Raw genomic sequence first — 21,363 nt, forward strand, 5'->3', positions numbered from 1 at the left:
CACCATTGTGCTCAAAGCGCTTCTTCTTGTCCCAAATTTTAAGTAAAGACTAAGAGATATGGCTCGTTTTTTTGGATTGCCTTCTGCCTTTGTCCTTCTTCTTGCCTTTGTTTTGGTCGTGCAAGTTTCAAGTGTTAGTTCAAAATTCTTCTCCCTCTCTCTCTCTACTGAAATTGTGATGCATTTCATAAATTGTAGGTTTAGTTAACAACTAAGAGTGATGCTAACTATCAACCTGTAAGTTCCCCTTACTTGGCATGTCAAATTTATATTTAGGCATTTGGTGGCAAGTTTTTTTTTAACTTTGTAAAATATATCAAGTTGATCCTCAGTTAGAGCCCTTAATTGTAATCATTCATCTCTCATCTAGATTCATTCTTGCTCAGAGAACTCAACAAGACATTAAGTTCTTCCAAGGTCAGTGAGTGCCTTTAAATGATTCTTGTTTCCCTGTTGTTCTGGATATTGCTAATGGAGCCAAGGCCCTTGCGTGAACTAGGATAAATCAAGGTTGCAAGTATCTAGAACCTGAATTGGGCTATTATTAGATGATCTATGTTAGGATCGTCATTGGAGTCCAGTACTTCCTTGCCATAAACCGAAGTGTTGAGATGTTTAGAACTATAGAGTTATTGTCCCTTCAATATGGTATCCGAGCCCATATTTCTTTTTTATCTTCCCTAAATTGTCTGTCCACATGTAGAGCGAGGTCTATTGAAGAAGTGTGGGGGAGTGTTGAGATATATTGGGACATGCAGAGTTATACTCCCGCATTGGTTTGTTATGGTGTTTGGTACCTTTGTGTACTTGAGGAGCTATTTACATTTAATGCTCTAAGGTTTTGATTTGGACCCTCCTATATCTACTACACTCTGCTTTATTATTTAATTGTGTCTATTTTGTGAACTCCATGAAGTGAATAGGTCATTGGATCTTCGTAAACCTATAATTTTTCTTGAAATATTTTGTCATCTAATGTTTTCTCTTCTTCTTTTCGCTCTTTCTTTTTAAAATACGTAGATGGGTAGAGAAGGGTCTCTTCGTCCTGAAGGTATCGAACTCACTCTTTCTCCTGAATTCTCACTTAATCACATCTAAATGTTCATAATTAATGAAATACTTAGCTAATAATATAATCTAATTTGGTAGATTGTGCCAAAGCATGCGATTATTGATGTTCTGCAACGGCTCACAAGAATAACTGCTTGCTCTTCTGCAACATGTGCTGCAAGAAGTGTTTGTGTGTCCCATCTGGTACTTATGGGCACAAGGAGGAATGCCCTTGCTACAACAACTGGAAAACCAAAGAAGGGGGGCCCAAATGCCCATGAAATATATAATTTTAGCATATGAGTAGGAATTTTACATTGTTTATTATTATTATTATTATTATGTTCATGTTCATGGGAACTTGAAGCAGTGATTTGAATAAGCTTAATAAAAGAATTTTGGATTATCATGTTGTGTCCTCTTTGTCACAGTTTATCGCACTCTCATGATTAGCAAAGAAGCAAGATTAAAATCATCAATACCAAAAATTATTTCTCTATTTGCTTTATCTTGGAGATAAACATTAAAAAAAAAAAATTTGGGAATACCTGTTGGTTTTACAATTTCTACAAAATCAATTTCAAAACAAGAAAAAAAAGAAGCAAATACTGATGAAGTGTGGAGTACGAAAAGAGAGAGAGAGAAAGAGAGAGAGAGAGAGAGAGAGAGAGGATCCTAGAATATGCTCCCTGGACGACGATGGTCTTGGAGAGGTAGGTTTTGTGGTAAAGATGACCGTTGAATACACTTCCTTTGTTCTTCTCATGTAGACCTACCGATGTCGTTGGCCATGCATGCCACTAATGAAAACTAAGCCATGATGGAGTTGTGGATCTCCACTCAGAAGCCAACTACCACAATTTTTTTTTTCTAATGACGGGTATTCAGGTCTTTAGCCTGACTAGTCCCACGGACATATATTAATCCTACTATCGCATAGTCTGGGGGGGGGGTGGTTGAATAAAAACCATTCAAATTTTCACGAAAAACTGTGAAGAGCACTAAACACTCTCTTATGAATGGTCCCAAGGAGATAAGAGGAGTCAAATTTAAAACCGCACACTTCTTAAGTAAAGGTCTCCTGCCGACTCCGCTACCCTCTTAGGTTTTTATCACAAAGATCTCATGGCTAAAAAAGATGGAAGAGGCACGACCAAATATAAAATCAATGGAATATTGGATTTATTAGTTTTAATAGTTGTGGTCATTGTTTATGTTTTGATGATGATTGCCCATGATATGTTTGGTGGTGGTAGCTTAACAAATTATGAGGTTTGTGAATGTTTGTAGTGTCAGTCAAACATTCATAGAGCTTGGAGTGGAAGCTAAGCTTATTGCAGATGTGATTTTACATACTTTTTTTTTTGGTGAATAATAATATATCAAAGAAGAAAACAAAATACAAAGGGTGAAACCCAACAAAAAGGCCACCCAAGAATCCAAAAACAAGGAGGGAACACGAGCTCCAAGGGAGAAACACTATATAAACAATATTAAAAAAGAAAAATTATGCCAAACAAGAAGGATTCGTAGAAAAGCCTGGGGAAGGGGGAGAACTAATAAGTTGGTTCCTTGGTGAGTCTCTACAAGGGGAAAGTTACCTAACTTTAAAGGATATAGAGGATTGTGGAGCAGGGAGTGAGGCAAGTGCTTGATGTTTAAGGACTTGTTTGATTCTATGAGCTAAGAGCTCGAAGCTCTCAATTTCACTACATTTGGGTATAAGACCAGGCGTGTGGCAAGAGCTTGACGTCTAAGGAGTGTGGTTTTCCCCTCATAGGGGCTCATTACTGGTTCTCTAATCCTAGAGCCTGAGTCCCATCCTACTGATTTTATTTATGAGAAGTTAATTGATAGCAGTGCAAAGCTATGGACCTACTAAGACTATTAGTTGGAACTTGGTGTTTTGAACTTTTGAACTTATGGTATGCTTTGATGAAGCTTATATTATTTTTAGATGATTCATAATATTCATACAATTAAGATATTATTATCATGTTGAAACTTATCTATTTTCATCTATTTACATATTTTGCGGTTCCATTTCCTTTCGCTCACTAAGTTTTCCCAAGCTTTACCCTTTTATTAGCCATATAGATGTAAAGAATCATAAAACTTGCTTATGTGATTGAGTACACTGAAGATATATTTGGAAATATTTGATGTTTTATTGATAATTAGTTATTCATTTATTTCGAATAGATATATTACTTTGATTTGGATTTTGATATTTGGGTTTATCTTAAGGTTTAAGTTGATGGATGTAACAAAGAATATTTAATCTTACATTTCAGATGAGATGCACCGGTACCTTTAGACATTGAATTATTTGAATTTATTGATTTAGATGGTAATGTTTTTCTGATTAAGACTTCTGTTGTGTATTTATGCTGAGAATATTGAGATTTATTTAGTGACTTTGGAATATTGGTTCAGTTTCGGTTTATACTTCTAAAACAAAGCAGTCTGGGGGACTATTTGAAGACCTTTACACTTAGGGGGGTTAGGGGGCATCACATCATGGCCGCAGTTTTGGACCTACAACAAAAAAATCATCGCCGAATATGAAATTTCTTGTATTGTGGTAAAAATAATTTAGTAGGTTAGACAGTTTATAATAGGTGATGATTAATAAATTTCTTTTTTTTTTTTTTTATCAAAATAAATTTCACTTCACTTCCTTTTACTTGCAGTAATACTGAGCCAAAATGAAAACTTTTTTGTAATCATTACTTAATTGATTGTGTAATTAACCCCAAAATATTTAAAATTTTGTTATTGAAGTTTACTTTATTTGGAACCAAATCCCTTCATTTTTTTTTTCTTGAAAAGTTCTATTCAGATAATAGACATGAATTGCACAAAACTAGAAGCCAAGTAGCATAATTCAGCCACGTTATCTTACATGTCATTGATAGGGCCATCCTATCAAGGGGCTGGGCAAAACCATAGCAATTCCTAGAAAATTTTCTAACAAGTAGAAAATATAGCATAATGAAGAAAAGAAATCTCATTTACTTTTATAACAGCAATGCAAAATATTTACTTCTGTTACCATTTTTTTTTTTTTTACTAATGGTCAGAAAAATTGTATTACTATAGAAAAAGTGAAAGATACATAAGAACTCTTTGAGATCACTCCACCTTCAGCATTGCCATTAGCAGAGAATCTGAATCTAGGCCTATTATGACAATCCCATTGTAGATCAAAAAGAATAAAACCCAGAGCAGAGTCTCATATGTTTGAGGAGCAACTTGTAGAAGCACACTTTGCCAGCTTATCAGCAGCTGAATTTCTCTCTCTATAGCAATGAGATATCACCCATTTGGTATTGTTCAGGTGGTGTCTAAAGAATCTCCATTGTTGTTGAAAGCACCAGGGGATTTACTTTTATTATAATCATAGAAACTTGTAACTGCCAAACAAATGGTATTAACTTTTGTAACTACTAGGTAAATGTCATTTACTCTTGGTCCCAACTTTACATAGTAGCCACTTGAAGTTTGTAATTGACAAACGAATAGCATTTACTATTGCTCCAACTTTCCATAGTGACCACTTGAAGTTTGTAATAGACAAATCCAGGAGAGTCTTCGGTCTTCCTTTCCATCTTCAATTCTGGTTGTAGCAGTGGGCGATTGACCAGGGACAACTATGACCCTAGGCCCATGACAACGGGTATAGAGTTAATTGGCCAAGAACCACCAATGCAAGCAAGATTCTCCAAAAAAGGAAGCATTTTTGCAAGTCAAACTTCTGATAAAAACCAAAGCAATCTTGGGTCAAAACTATTGGTAGGAAAGGATGGACAGTGCTTGTAAAAAACTTTTATATGCACTGATCTCAGGGCATCTTTGGATGCCATTTCTATGCCAAAGTGGCCGATAGATATCAATGAGTGCTATTGACCCTAAGAATAGAGCCATGGAGGCTGATACTCGGTAGTAGGTCAACTGTTCAATTTGAAAAGGAAAATAAAGTTTACATATAAAAAAGATCATGCAGATAATGATGGCCCTGAGCCTATATATATGCAACATCTCGGGAACCCATTCTTGCAGTATGGACTGACTGATGAAGGTTCTTTTCTTGGTTCTCTCTCCCAGTGACAATGATCACACTTTTTTTTTTGATAAGCGTGACAATGATCACACAATAATCTTTTCCTTGTGTAGTTGTTGTTTCTAAACTCTTTTGAGTTGTATCCATTTCTAATGAAATATTGGATTTTCACAGATTAATAGAAAGTGCAGGAAGATCATTGTTCATGACATTTCAGCAGAATCTTATACAGAAGGTATGCACCCTCTCTCTCTCTCTTTTGATTTTGATAGTTGATGTTCCTTTACAGGCCCAAGCATGTTTGTTTTCCATTAAGCCTCGTTGACTTCTCCCTTACCAGAGGAGATAAGGCAATCGTATCAGGCCATGGATCCTGAAGTCTTTGAGGGCTATAAACCATGACATTAGAGTTTCAGGCAAGTAATGAGACCAACTGTAGAAGGGAACACAGCCCTTGACGTCTCTACGAGGTTTCGCCACATAGACTTCATGATGGAAGTGTATGACAAGCTTCTCCAACACCATTCAAGCTTAAGAGCCAACTTGGACTACAGCAGAAGACTATCCCTTCTCACACAGGTGAATTCATTTGGTGATACTGCTCTACTTTTTGGGAGAGGAGGAATTTGGACTTCAGATCTATTAGGGCCCGTGGTTCCATCAAAGGCTCAGCTCGCCACATCCTGAGTGGAGACCAGGATCCTGCGAGTGTATGGGATTTGGGATTTGTTCAATAAAGGGGTTGGTGGGTCTGGCTGTACAGTTGGCATCTTACCCATCTATTGTAGAACTATAGTTTGGATCCTTAGCACGCGCATTCACCTACATGTATGTACTTGTCCAAAGAGTTAACACCTGTCTCTTTTTGTTTCATAAATACGCCTCTTCACGATGTAAATGGCAGGAAGTGGGACAAATTTATTCCCCTAAGACTAGCTCACAAAAATATTGGTTTTCGTTTTTCAAATCACAATAAAGAGGAACTGATTATTGATGAAGCTTCTCGTCCTCATTTCAGATTTTTAAGACAATGGTTATGAGCCTCTACTGATGGCAATGCCAAAGGTGGAGGCTCTCTTCTCGCATATGTATTCTGTGGTTATATGGATTATTTTCTTTTCTTCATTTTTTTATAAAGTCTGATCTTCTAGCGAAAAATATATATATATATATATATTGGTTTTACTTGACTAATCTCAAAGGTTTGGTCAGAGATTAAGGTAATGGTCAAGTTATGGAGATATGAATGTGTTAAGCATTCACTCCTCTCGATAAAACTGGTCTTTCCGCCAGACTTCAAATTATAGAGCACTTTTCCCAAATGTATGTTCTAAGCTATATGCATCACTATCTTAATCCTACCAAAGTATGCTAAAAGAATCATGGAGTATGAAATATTTATCCTATACATGCATATTACATTTAATTAACCATATGCTGATTAAATGCCACTTTAACTGTAATCATGTTTAAATAGAACTATCTAAAACTAATTAAGTGATTAATTAAATTAATCATGCAAGTTAATTTAATTCAACCGCTTTAATTCTATTACACTACACTACATTAAACTACTCTACACTAACGAAATTAAAGAGAAGGAAAAAAATTACCATACTTCGACCCTTGATTAGGGCTTCTTCACTCCAACACATGAACCCACAGACCATTGAGACCTCTAGCTCAGAGGCGATGCTACCCTCTTTGAAAAATACCAACTTACTGGGGGAAAATTCCCAGTTCCTTCCTCTCTTTTTTTCTGGTTTGGAGCCTCCTAATAGACTCCCTAAATAGGAATTTTTGGAAATTGCCTCGAATGACAAGGAGGGGGCTGTATATAGTGGGTTTCCATAAGGGGAATGAGCGAATTCTACCTAATGTGAGAATATTCCCCGCTGCACACTGTGGATCTACAAGACATATTGAGCATCTGCAAGGCTGGTTGTGGATCACAATGCAGGTTAATTTATATGGATCCACAGTGTGGCCAGGCAAATGGACCAATGATAGTGCACAGTTGGGAATCAGGGATTAGTGGAGTTTTGGGGGTGGAGGCAACTTTTCTCCAGTAAATTGGTATTTCCCTTTAGAGGGGATAGAGAGTGCAGCCTCCAAATGACATCATCATTGAGGAGTGGTGACAAGATGGGGCATCAACAATCATGCACAAAAGGGGGAAAACCCTGAGAAAAAACGAATGTAGAGAGAGAGAGAGTAGAGAAAACGAAAGCTAACATGTGAGGACAACGGGTTTCCAAGAACTCCCTTGGAAGAGGAGCGAAAAGGTCCACCGGTCTTTATTGACTAAGGAGGCGCCACTCAATCAAGGTCTAGAATCCATAACTTAAAAAAAAAAAATGATTTCATTCAAACTCATTTAATTATGAGTTAGGTTCGTGACAAGTTGTGGTCCGAGGAAAATGTTAGGCTCTTTTGTCCACCTGATAAAAACTGGAGTCCAACCCTAAAATTGTAGATTATGAAAGGGTCGACTAACACTTACAGATGCACATGTGAGAATTGGATTTAGGAAATAAAAGCTTCGATCCTTAAGAACTGAAAATTTTAGTGAGAAAGATTCGATATGTAAAAAATGAAAATTTCAATTGGCCTAGTAACATCAATAATGCTCTGCCTATATTGATCTTGGTGATCATAAATGTGTTATTCTTCTTTAAGTACCAAAAAAAAAAAGTGTTGAAATATTTCTATGTGGGATTATATTAATTGGGTTTTTATGTTTTAATAAAACCAGGCAAATTATTTGGTCTAATTAAGTGAGACATATAGGCTTTAATTAGTTTAATATGGATTAGCTAGTGTGGGTTTTAGTTAATCATTGGACTTGTGATGAGTAGGTTCATTAGAAAATTTTATAAATAGAGAGCTAGGTCCCTCCTCTAACCTTAATCTTATCCACAACATGCATTTTGGAGAGAGAAGGAGAAAGAGAAGGAGACAGAGTTTCTTGTGGATTTCTCCCTTGTGTGTTCAGGTTCCTCATCTAGCCAGTTATCATAGGAGAATAGAGGAGAAGTACTTTGCTACGTGGATCAAAAGGTTTTCTGCTGCACTTTGCTTTACTATGGATCCCAAACAAGGTATGTTTTTATTGTTAATAGTTTTTATCTCATTGTTCTTGGTGTTCTTAATCTATCTATGGTGATCTATTGGGTCTAAGGATTATATCTTGTTGAGATTTCAATCCTACAATATGATCATAAATATGTTAATTCTGTTTAAAAAAAAATGTGTTAATTCTTCTCGTAGTACCCAAAAAGGAGAAAATTAAAGGAAAAGATCTTTCCCTTCTCTTTCTTTCCCATATGTGAAAGAAAGCCATTTAGGCTGATCCTATTGATATGCTTGTGATTTGAATCTAAATCAGAAAGTAACAATCTAGCTAATTACTGCTAGCAATCTGAAGGTTTAAAGATATAAAGAAAGCTTTCGAATGGATACATGAACCATCTAATCTTGGAATAAAATCTCAGGTTGTGAATGATACTTGATGGCATCATTATCTTAATCTTGGAAGAGAATTCGGCCTGATAATTGGAGGATAATGGTGGGGCCAAACTCTATATAGACAACATTGGGAACCCATTTGCAGATGGAGTGAAGAAGGTTGTCCTCTTAGTTCTCTCTCCTAATGACAATGATCAGACACAATCATCTTCTCCTTGTGCTGTTATTGTTAGATCTCTAAACTCTTTGAAGTTGTTTGAAGTTGATTTTCACAAATTAAGAGAACGCTCAGAAAGATCACTGTTGATAGGATTTCAGCAGAATCTCATTAAGGAGGTAATGCACCCTCTCTATACTGTTCTTGGCATTTGAAGCTTATCCACCGTAGAGCTTGATGATGGGGCCCCCACAACAAACTGGGAGTTGGAAAAGGACCTAGGGAAAGAAGGAATTTGGAGTTCAGATCTATTAGGGCCCATTGTGGATAAATTTTTGTTTTCTCTTCCAATCTGAATCCCACCTACCAAGACCAATCTCAATATCAATTCAAGAATCAAAACTAGGCCCAGCATGAACAGTGATGAATTTGAAGATGCTCTGAATTGCAGGGACTCTCCCTATTGCCGGTGAAATAAGAAAGAGAAATGGCCAGTTATGTCTAAGTTACCAAGGCTGCAATTGCCTTTTTATTCGAAGACTCTCCTAAGCTGAAACCACAGTAAAATGTTTACAAGGCTCAACAATGAATTTGAAGATGCTCTGAAACAAGTTGATTATTCTATCTCTCATTGTCATTGTGAAGTTAAGTTACCAAGGCTGCAATTGCCTTTTTATTCGAAGACTCTCCTAAGCTGAAACCACAGTAAAATTCTCAGATTGGGAAAGCGACCACTCTCGTCAATTTTGGCCACTGATGGAATAGGAAACTTGTTCACAAGATCACAAATCCCTTTCAGCTCAGCGAATGCACCTCAAGAAAGCTCCATTGGTCGTCAATAATTAAACCTGAAATTCTTGCTGATAGTGAATTTATAAAAGAGTGATCAATAGGGATGGCATTCGAAATTGCTTCATCATATAGCCACTTGTCTCTCCAAAAATTAATTTGCGAACCATCTCCCACGATCCACCTTTCCTTATGGTCAACAAAATCCCAAATTTGTTTAAGACCAGGCCAAATCGAAGATGAAAAGACGATTTAGGAATGCCCTCATTGTTGAGATATCAACCTCTTAAAAGTTCAGCAAAAGATGATCTATCAAATTTGATAAACCAACACAATTTAGCAAGAAGGAAGAGATTAACTTCCTTCAATCAACAAAACCCAACCCGCCTTCTCCCTGTGGCTTACAAATGTTACACCATTTAACAGTGATTACCCATCTCGAGTCAAGATCACCACTCCAAATAAAATTTCTGATCCATCTTTCCATTAGTTTGATTGTCGAGTAAGGCCATAAATATGCTGAGAAATTATGAACCAGGATGCTGCACATAACCGATTTAACAAATGCCACACGACCCGTCATAGACAAAACCTTACCCTTCCATCCTGCCAGTTTGGCCTTAAACCTATCAACCAAGGGTAAAATAAGGTCCTTCTTCACTCTTCCTTTAAAGATCTCACCACCCAAATACCTAGTGGGGAACTTACACCCTGGAATGGCTAGCACCTCCTTGATTCTGCTTTTCTTGACAAGAGGATCTTCCCTAGGATAATCGTGTTCTTCTCAAGGCTTATTATTTGGCCTGAAAGGACTTGATATATGACCCCCCAAAACCCGGTCTAGGGATTTTGGACATCAACGGTCTACAAGAGCTATAAGTTATAGGCAATAATGAATTGGAGTAACATCCACACAAACATAAGTGCAAGCATGAGTTCACTAAACTAATATAATAGTAAAATTCAAAGTTCAACTATCTATTTCAACTTTCGAACTTAAAGTAATGTTGAATTAAATTACGTATCCAAAGTCTAACTCAACATCTACATCATCTAAAAATAAAAAATCATTATCTTCTTCAAATTCATAAGCAATGTCTGCCTACTGATCGACAATATGTTCAACATTCACGTCCTCTCTATAATAGTCATCACCAATGTCATCTGCAAGTTATGAGGGTAAGACTCTGGAAAGAAACTTAGTGAGTAGAACCACAACATTAAACAAGTTTGAAATCATGATCATACAACCAATATCAATAAAAACATGTAATATAATATAAAAAATTTTAAGAAAACAAAAGAACAAGCATACCAAACATATTTACATTGCTACATTTATATCCTAGCATAAGTACATATGATGATTTCAAAAGAAACTAAACAACGAATTCACAATATCATCCATGAATGGCCAATGTGTCACAGTACCACATTGCCTCTATTCAACATACAGAAACTCGTAGAAGCTATCTAGTGTCCAACCTTCCAAAGACCTAGTCATACCTCCTAAAAGTTAAGTAACAATTGGTAGATCCTGCCGACGATAGGTTGCGTCATCTAGTAATCCACAGTTCTGCTAAGGAAAAACTCAATAAATCAATCCTCACCTCAACATTATGATGCCAATGTTGATAAGGCGAGACAACAAAAATAAAGTCAACCAAGAAAAAAATATATATATATATATATATAAGTTTAGAATTCAAGTGTGATCAATACTCTCATTCCACCCTAGTCGGTCTCAATGTGAACATGAAAATCAGTTTCAATATCTGTAAAAGTCATCAAAACAATAGTTAGAAATAACAAAGCAATGATAAAAGAAGTCTCACATCCTTCCTCAATCAAGGCCAGTAATATAAATTATCATTACGACAAAAAACAACGTATTTCATACATTAAAACAATAAATTTATGTAAATTATTGTTTTTAAAAATATGCACAGACAAAAACTTATGTGGTATAATAATCATATAATGCACATAGTACATTACTTCATGCAATCAAAATCACAATTTAACACAAAATATTAGTGACTAAAATTATGTAATCAATGCTCCATTTAGAAAATTGTGCTATATACCTATAATGCAAATCATAGAACAAAATTCAATTTGTTTCCTCATTCTTTCATGTACATAACATTAGGTTTGTAAAATCATATTTTTAATGAGAAAATATCATAAAATCCAAAGTTTATAATAGATCTAGTATTAATAAAATTCTCTTTTGGATAATACTATGAAAATAAGCAAGATAGAGTAAAGGTTCTACTCACCTTGATGCTGTTCATAAAATTTTGCCTTAACCTATTCTACCTACTGCCATTGAAAAGTAAAAAATAAATATCTCTAAAAATTTCAAATAAGTTGAAATTAGATCCTATTGAAACTTAACTCATATATATAAGTCTCATACGAAAATAATATCAAAATAGCATTCTTAGATTAGGTATCAATCCCCCTTAAAAACAATCTTCAGACTATAACTAATTCTATCAAATAAATTTGAAAAATTCATTAAACCACTTTTCCAAACTCAAATCACCTCCAACCTTTTAGGAATTTAGATGACTTATAAAACTTCATACGGTAGAAAAATCAGATTAAAAATCGAAGTCTATATTCCTCTATCACCACCCCAATCTTCGGCTATAGAAAACTCCCCTAATAGTGATGTATCTGAGTACATGAATTTTTCGGTGTATCAAATCAACTCCGAATTTAATGAAACTTTTAAGAAGTCATGTAAACACATGCATGTACTCCTAATAAGTATTTTAAATTATAAAACAATATCTAAATATATTCAATAATCAAACAATCTCGGACTACTGTTTTGTCCAACCCAGAAAATACTGTTAACAAGCAAAATCTTATCTCTCCTCAAACCCATAGTTCCAATTCTCATACCTTTAAATCTTGATTTATCTCCCAAGTAGAACATAAAGAGTAATTAAATCATGCTAAAAACTCTTACCTTGAAAATCGTTCCAACCCTTGATTTATTTTTTCCTTTTTTTTTCCTTCTTCTTTCTCCTCTTTCTTCTCCACAATACATTTTTTTCCTTTTGATTTTCCTTAAATAGAAAGTGAGAGGCAATAGAACCATGTTTTTGTCTTCTATTTTCCCTCCTAATTTATCTCCATGTTTATCTCTACCTTTCATATTTCATCTCCAACTCTCTCTCTCTTCCTCTATTCTAGTCACAATTGATCTCCAACTCTTTCTCTCATTTTTTCAACTTTATCTCACTTACTTTATGCTTAAGGGTATCCAATTTCAAAAGAAAAGTCCCCCATTATTAGGAAAGTATTTAATTTTTAATCATCAATTAGCAACAATTAATTAGTTAAGGTTGTTAGTTAGTTAGGTCTTATCCACTAGTTAGTTAATTGTCCATGTGGATAAAAGTTAATATGTATATATACATGCATACACACACACACACACACATATATATATATATATATTATTCTTAATTTAATAAGTAAATATTATGGTTGACATTAAAATCATATAACTAAAAGAAAAGTCAAATTATGATCCAATGGCAAAATGGTAAATCAGGGTTCAAGGGCAAAATGGTAATTTCTAGCATAAAAACCGTAAAGTTATTCTACAGTATAGTTACATCTAATGGATGAGTTTTAGGACTTACCAAGTACTAATGTGTCCTCAATGGTCTGGTATCCCCACTTTAAGTCACATTGACCCTACAATGGTCAAAATATGAAAATACCCCTAATCAGATTTCAGGGTATTACATGATAAGAATCCAAGAATTTCTTAAGATTTTTTACCCCTCTAAGATCTGCATTGATAAAGACAAAAATATCATCTGCATATAGTAAATGGGAAGGGGAGGAAACATTCCTAGGGCCCACGAGAGCTTTAATTTTCCTTGCTAACTTGAGAGTTTGCAGCCCTCGAAAAAGCACCTCTTCAGCTATTATAAAATGAAGAGCCAACAACGGATCACCTTGCCAAAGACCCCTCTCAACTCCACAAAAACCAACGGGATCACCATTGATGAGAACTGATAGTCGAGTAAAAGCAAGCATTTGATGAACACGATCTATCCAAATTTGAGAGAAACCAAATTTTTGCAACACATCAAATAAAAAATCCCACTCTAAAGTATCGAACACTTTTTTAATATCAAGCTTCAGTTCCATATTGCACCCAAAATATTTATTGTGCATCATATTTGTAAGTTCAGATGCCATGCAAATATTTAATGTAATAATCTTCCCTTTCTGAAATGCTCCTTGACTATCAAAGATCAATCTAGGGAGGAGAGGACTCAATCTTGTAGCAAAGATTTTCGGGATAATCTTAAAAGAAAAATTCCCTAGACAAATTGGTCTATATTGACCCACTCTACTAGCACCATCAACTTTTGGAATCATATACAAAAAGTATGAATTTATGACTTTAGTAACAATTCCCTTTTTGAAAAAATTTTGCATTGCAACACATGCCTCAGACCCAAACAATATCCCAACATTTTTGAAAAAACGTACCTGGAAAACCATCAAGACCTGGTGCACTAGTGGGTTCCAGGTCAAACACAACTTTCTTTGCTTCCTCCACTATTGGAATTGCAATTAGAGCAAGATTATCCTCTTCTTGGATCAACTTAGGAATACAAGAAAGAATGTCATAACATGGACAACAGTGTCCCTCTTATAAAATTCCTCAAAGTGTCTGCACACAAACTGACTGATGCTACCTGAATCTGTAATCAAAGCACCACCATCATCTCTTTGAATGCTTCTAATCACATTTTCTCTCTTCGAATCTTAGTAGAAGATGAAGAAATTTGGTATTGCAGTCCCCACAATGCAACCATTTAATTCTATCATTTTCCTGCAGAACTAAGCTTTTTCATATGTTCCTTTAGCTACCATCTCAGCTTCAAAAAGAAAATCAGATAGAGCATCAGCCTAAATGGTGTTCTGAATATCTTCAATCTCTAACTTGGTTTTGGCCACTTCAGCATCAGCTTGAGGAAAAGCTTCCTTAGCCCAGCCTCTTAAATGATCCATCAATCTTTTGAGTTTACCAACCAGTACATAAATTGGAATTCCCTGAAGCGGAGCCTCCCAAGATGATCAAACAACTTCCAAGAAATCAACCTTTGCATCTGAAACAGGACATCAGGAGCATACCAATCTACATAGCTACTTCGGTACTCGGTAAGCCCTTATTAATAGTCCCCCATACATAACATAACACCAATATCCAACCTTCAATGAAGAGTATACCACAACATCGGTATCCAACCTTCGGTGTTGGGTTTGTCACAATGTCGGCATACCCACCTTGGTCACTAAAAATTCCCCCACCCTCGGTCCATCAGACGGTAGAATTAGCCAATACGTAACTACCTATTGCCAAGGGTTGTAACACCAGGGTTATTCTCCTACCCTGATGCAATCTAATATGAAAGACACATCATAACACAACCATACTCATACACACTATGAGTATAGTGCCAGAACCCAACCTTCAGCTACCTGTGCCCCATACTCACATACACTATGAGCATACAATGTCAGAATCCAACCTTCGACTATCCTGCATCCCATTCATCAATACCAACACACACACACACACACACACACACACACACCCCAATACCAATACACATAAATACCAACTCCAATACGCACACATACCAACACTAACATCAATATCAATATCAATATGCACAATTCAATACCCAGATAGTAACAAGTTTACAAAATGACTATCATGAGCACACACATGAATAACATGTTAAAAACACTCATAAAATAGTTTACAACACCTATTGACCTCGTGTTCCTACTTGTTGAATACTACCGATGCTCTCCTGCTGAGTTGCCTCATTGCTTAATGGCTATATTCATAGGAAACATAAAGGGTTTTTACGTCAAGCTATATATACTCCCCCTTCCTCATGGTTTACCCATTTTTGGTTGTAGATACATGTTAGGGTTAACATTCTAGGGTTAGAATTCATGCATGCAACACATGCACACATTAATTAGCTTAGGAGTGATGTAATTAGTCACCTATGAGGATTAGATTCTAGGGGTTTGTCTAATTTTCCCAATTTAGGGTTTAAGTTACTAAATTTTAGGAATTCAAATTTGTGCATTCGTGCATTGGTCTTCAATTTCATTTATGATCACCCCAAATCCCTTATTATAGGTGTATTAAATCATTTTTCCAACATATAGTTAGGTTAGGATGGTAGATTACAGAGGCCTTTCTCTATACCAGATGAAGCAACCAGAACTGTGGAGTGAGATGGATCTTCTCAAATCGGAACACTACCCAACGGAGCAGCTTCTAAGCACTCCCCAATGGAGTAGTTTTTGTGCCCTTTCTTATGTTGTTTGGTCAATTTCCTAAATCTAGGTCCTAGGTTGTCTAACTTGGGGGGTTCAAGATAGGGTTTTCATGTAGGAGGTCTCCACTCTCAATGGTGAGTGGCTTAGTTAGTTATACTAGGTCTCCTACACAAAATTATCAGCTCAATTTGCAGATTGAGTGGGTGGATAAAGGGGATTTCGGTTAGGTTCCTAATTTATCTTGGGTGAAGTAAATGGGGTCAGAGAGAGAGAGAGAGCATCCGATAGAGGTAGGGGAGAGAGTGTAACTCACCAATGGTGTAGGGAGAGTAGAGGTGATCTTCCTTGCTCCTTTTCTCTTCCTTCTCCCTTGCTTCCCTTCTTCTTCTCCTTTCACCCTTCTCTTGCTTTTAGTTTGGTAGGAATGAAATGAATGAGCAAGTAGCTCTATGTATAGTAACTTAAGTGAACTAGGGGTTGTTTGGGAAAATAATTGGTTTTTCTAATAACTCATTATATGGTAACTTAAGTTTATTGAGGCTTGTTTGGGAAAAAATGGGTTTTCTAATCACTTTTTTATATGGTAACTTAAGTTTACTGAAGCCTATTTGGGAAAAAAAATGGATTTTCTCCCATTACTGGGTTAATTTGCCCCACCGGCTCTAGTGGGCCCACCTCAGTGTGATCTAACATATTAATCATTTCATTGGTAGGTTGTACCTATTGGAGGTCGTCTAAGGTGCACTGATGCATAGGCCCAGGCCCCATGGCTATAGAACCTATTTTATCTATAATAATCCTACCGGTGTGGGGTCAATTGTGCCAAATTAAGTTGGGACAACTTCACTATGATGTACAAAGGGTTTCTAGGGTACGTGCAAATATGTGGGCCATATATTGGTGCATTTCACAACTGAGGTTTGGGTAATTCCCTTCAATAATAGGGGACTTGCATTGACTTCTTCTTTAGTGGTTTGTAACCCTTCTAGTGTTTAATACATGAGTAGCATGTGCATGTGGGGTCATTCCTCCTTCAGCAAAAGATTACTAGTACCCAGTAACCATTGATACTGGCATTCTCCTGCAGTTCACCTACAGTCAGTCACAAATGAAAATTTAGGGCATGGGTATAACATTTATAGTCCTTCCCCAACCTCCGTTTGTCTTTACCATATTTTTTTACCTTGTCGAAGACAAACATATGATCTGCTACTGATACAGTTGTCAATTCTAGAACGCTCCACCCTATGGTTCTTGGTTGAAAACCCCATCTCTTTTGCATAGTGGTCGTAGAAGCCATACACATTTCCTCTTAATCAAACGACATTCCAATGAATGGTTCCATTCCCTCATAAATGGAATCTCTTGACTGTGAGATGTTATCTTCCTCATTAACTTCGTCCCAAATGAGGAAATGCTAAACATATTCTCATCGATGTTGGGGAAGAGGTTTCTTCCTCTTCTTCCTCATTTTCAATATTAATGTCATCATCTCTTTCGGATTCTGAACTTCTATTAAAATTCTCATCATAAAAAATGTCATGCAACTTTATTTTATTTTTTGCAAATAGATCCATTTGTTATACATTTCTAATCCTTTCATCATATTCTGCCTTTCATAAATTCCTATACATTGGAACAACTGACAATAAAAAAAAGGGATGCTAATGCAAAACTTATGCAAATATCCAAATACTCTAGCAGGCCTCTCAAAATGATAAAATTTTAGGTAGAAAATATGACCTTAATGAGTACAATGGAAATGGTAACCCTCACCAAGTTTCACTTCCTTCGCATAGGCTGGTTGTCACACCCCGCTCGGTCGAAAATCGAGCCGGTGATCAAGTTAACACTGGTTAACTCACAAACCTGTTAGGATCAGCAATGCAATAACTGCCATACAACATACATCTACTAAACTAAGATAGGACCTATATTTTCAGTGGAGGACCTGTTCATAATAATATCTGTAATTGTTTCCCAAATACTTAATACCCAAATTGGTAATAAAAGTTATATACATTTGGGCCCGAAGGCATGATATATATACAAAAATACAACAATTTAAGTATCAAGTAACAAAAGGGAGTACATCAAAAGAATAAAAAAGATCACTTAGGAGTCATAGCTACCATACAGCATAATCCTCGCACGTACAATCGGCATTGTGTTCGAACTCGTCAGGGATCCACCAGTCCTCAGATGGAAACTCCACATTAGGGCTCGACTCCTGATCGCCAAGCGGATAACCTGCAAAATCACCTAAAAAGGGTTATGCATGTGGGATGAGCTCACTAGCCCAGTAAGTGGAAAAGAAAACCACACAAGGAAAACCACACGCAAGCAATCACAATACAAATGCGCCTATATGTAATTCATTTTAACCCTATTAGCCTAACAACACTACTAGGTCATAGGTTTTGTGCTACTCACAACCACAGTGCACATATGCCCAGGGTATGAGCAGTGAACCACGTCCCGCAATACGCCCATAGGGTCATCGGAGAAGGCCCACCATTGGTACCAAAATTTAAAATGCAAGCTAACTCCTGACAAATTTAAATGACAGAAAGCAAATGGGTGACTCCACCCAAAATAAAAGCAGTACGATCGGCCCTCTAAATATATCACCGGGATTGCCGACTATCCTAGCAATTAGCCGTGCTTACTTCTAACCAGCAGGAGTTCGACAACCCCAACCCGATGCTTCCCCCAATGATCCCCCAACACGTAAACTCCTGTTGGGAAGGGTCGTAGCACAAGGGTAAATCACATCCTAGCCACATGCCTCTATATGAGCATAGTATGATTACACAATGGTGCCGTATCCCATACCACGTGCCACTATGCATTCATTTCCAAGCCGTCTAAGGCATCTAGAATATAGCATGCATATCATGTCCAAATGAAATTCTTCCATCACATACATCAAGTCATAATGAATATTCCATCACAACACAAAGCATAGTATATCATGCAAATGCACATTCAAATACGTGATGTCTAGTCTACACACAAGTGACATGATGACATGGCTAGACTAACATATGTTAAATGATGCATAATATTCTGAAAGTAAATCAGAGTCTACTCTCCACTTACTTGTATATGTACGCGGTGCTTGTACCTGATACAAAAAAGATCCGATGTGTGGGTATATATATATAGAGTGTAACATATTATAAACATAATGATTTATCATTTCACTATTTTGGGGTCCAAATCATCATGTTCGAACACTAAGATTGGATTTATAATCATAAATGGGGGTAGTTACCCATCAAATTTGGACCAATTCCAGGAATTCTGGAAAGACAAGTGGCCTAAAGCCAAATATTGGTGGACTACGTAGCCCACTGGTTTCAACTCGCCAATTGCTCCAGAACCTGAAAATTGAGTTTCTGAAACTCAGGTGGGCTAAAACCAAAAGACCAATGGGCTATGTAGTCCACTGGTTTCAGTCCTTCAGTTACTCCAGATTCTAAAAACTAAGTTCTGGGAACTCAGGTGAGCTAAAACTAGAAGACAGGTGGGGTAAAAATACCCCTAGTCTTTAACGAAATTTTTTCAACACCATTCCTGACTTTCCTCCGGCTTAGGGAACTTATTTGGGGACTATCCAATGACTCAAATCACTTGTCTAAGGTCCAATAACGTACCCTCAACTTAGATCTAAGATCAAATCAAAAGAAAATGAAGATTCTTACCTCTTCTTCAAGAACACCAAAGAAACCCCAAATTTCAGTTCTTTTGCTCAAGAACCTCCAAATACTCTAGATCTTCACCAACACTCCTTTCAAACCTTTTAAAATTATTATCCACACCTTCCATTAGACCTTAGATTTGATTATCCAAGTAGGATCAGCAAGATCCAAGTGAGTTCTTTTCCAAAAATCAAAAAGAGGGTTTAAGGATGGGGTTTTCCTAAGAATCCTTGGAATGTATGCAATACCTACCTCAAATCGAAGACCTTGGCGAGCTGATGATAAATCCAAGCTCCAAATACCAAGACCCAACTCCGGTGAAGCTCTACGGTCAACTTCCCCTTCTTCTTCTTTCTTCTTCTTCCTCTTTTCCTTTCTTTGGCTTTCTCTCTTCTTTACTCTCCCATCGACCAACTAACATTAATGAGGGAGAAGACAATTAATGTCTCCCCCCTTTTATACCTAGGCCCCCAAAATATCTTCTAAATCTCAGGTGGGCTAAATCTTAAGTGGTTTATCTCCGATGGGATAAATCTCAGGTGGGCTTCAATGAGAATAACTCCCACATAATATTAGATTACATTGGCACCCACAAATACTAGTAAGTTCCTTTACTTTTTATACATGGCCTCGTGGTGCGTGCAAGTGCAAGGCTTGGGTGCACTTATTACACTTGGTACCCACTTAGTGGTGTCAAGGTCACCCTTGCTGCCATATTCCATATGGTACCTGTGTCGATTCTCTCCAGTTCAACCCCTATATCATCAAACCAAGTCAATGCGGTTAGACTGGGTTTAGAAAGTAGGGTATCACATTACTCCCCCTTTTTGAAAATATCATCCTCAAAATTGTAGTACCTGGTTATCCGAAAAGATGAGGATACAAGGTCTGAATATCATCCTCTTTCTCCTAAGATGCCTCTTGGATCGGGTGGTTGACCCATCGAATCTTCACAAAAGCGATAGAGAGGTTGAGAAGAGTTTTCACCTTCCGATCTAAGATCTCAGCCGGATGTTCTTCATATGTCATATCAGCTTCTAAGTATTCAATTCCACAAGTAGTACGTGGGATGGATCATAAACATAATACTTCAACATGGATCTATAGAAGACATTGTGAACACTGCTTAGAGAAGGTGGTAATGCCAACATGTATGCTATTGTTCCAACTCGCTTCAAAATCTCAAATGACTCAATATATCTCAGATTTAACTTGCCTTTCTTGTGAAATCTATGCAGGCCTTTGGTAGGAGATATTTTGAGGAACACTTTCCGCAATACCCTACTTCTTAAACCCGGTCTGATTACGCGGTTGACCCGGTTTAACCATGCAGGAACCGAACCAGGGGAAGTTAAAGCGGGTTCCTTATGGGCTATGATGGCAAGGGTGACCTTAAACACCGACTGGCCCGACAAGTCCGAGCCAGTGCCAGAAGAGACGGGAGTGCCCAAGCCATGTACATGCACCTACCATAACGCCATGTACAGATAAAAGTAGGTATTGTAGTCGTATATTAAAGTATATACATATACTACATCGTATGCTAGGGTGGGGTTCGCACCGAGGCCTGAACTCTGTCAAAATCCCAAGTTTTGGCCCTCAGGTGGGTGGACAGGTGGGTGCACCCACCCACCTGAGTGACCCATCCATGTGCACTATTTAGTTATTTAGGAAGTATATATATAGCATTTATGATTTTCTTTTCTTTCCATTTATGACACCCGTACGTTGGTGAGGATAGTAAAGAGGAGAGAGAAAAGAAAGGGAAGAGAAGGAAGAGGAAG

At 36.9% G+C, this 21,363-nt stretch overlaps 1 protein-coding gene across 3 annotated transcripts; it reads left to right on the forward strand.

The window, feature by feature from the left end:
- Positions 1 to 1,456, forward strand: LOC122072706. Of its 3 annotated transcripts, none has more exons than XR_006138594.1 (3): positions 1 to 133; positions 1,021 to 1,051; positions 1,150 to 1,456. XR_006138594.1 is itself a non-coding variant. In XM_042637202.1 (3 exons), exons 1-3 carry the CDS (start codon positions 221 to 223, stop codon positions 1,351 to 1,353), a joined length of 252 nt encoding a protein of 83 aa, XP_042493136.1. In that variant the 5' UTR covers positions 28 to 220; the 3' UTR covers positions 1,354 to 1,456. The 3 variants fall into 3 exon arrangements, 2 of the variants coding, with proteins under 2 accessions (XP_042493136.1, XP_042493064.1); XM_042637202.1 differs by having other exon boundaries at positions 28 to 237; XM_042637130.1 differs by lacking the exon at positions 1 to 133 and adding an exon at positions 244 to 838.
- The last annotated feature ends 19,907 nt before the right edge of the window (positions 1,457 to 21,363 follow it).

Source organism: Macadamia integrifolia, chromosome 1 (genome assembly GCF_013358625.1).
Source record: "Macadamia integrifolia cultivar HAES 741 chromosome 1, SCU_Mint_v3, whole genome shotgun sequence".
NCBI classification, from domain to species: Eukaryota; Viridiplantae; Streptophyta; class Magnoliopsida; order Proteales; family Proteaceae; genus Macadamia; species Macadamia integrifolia.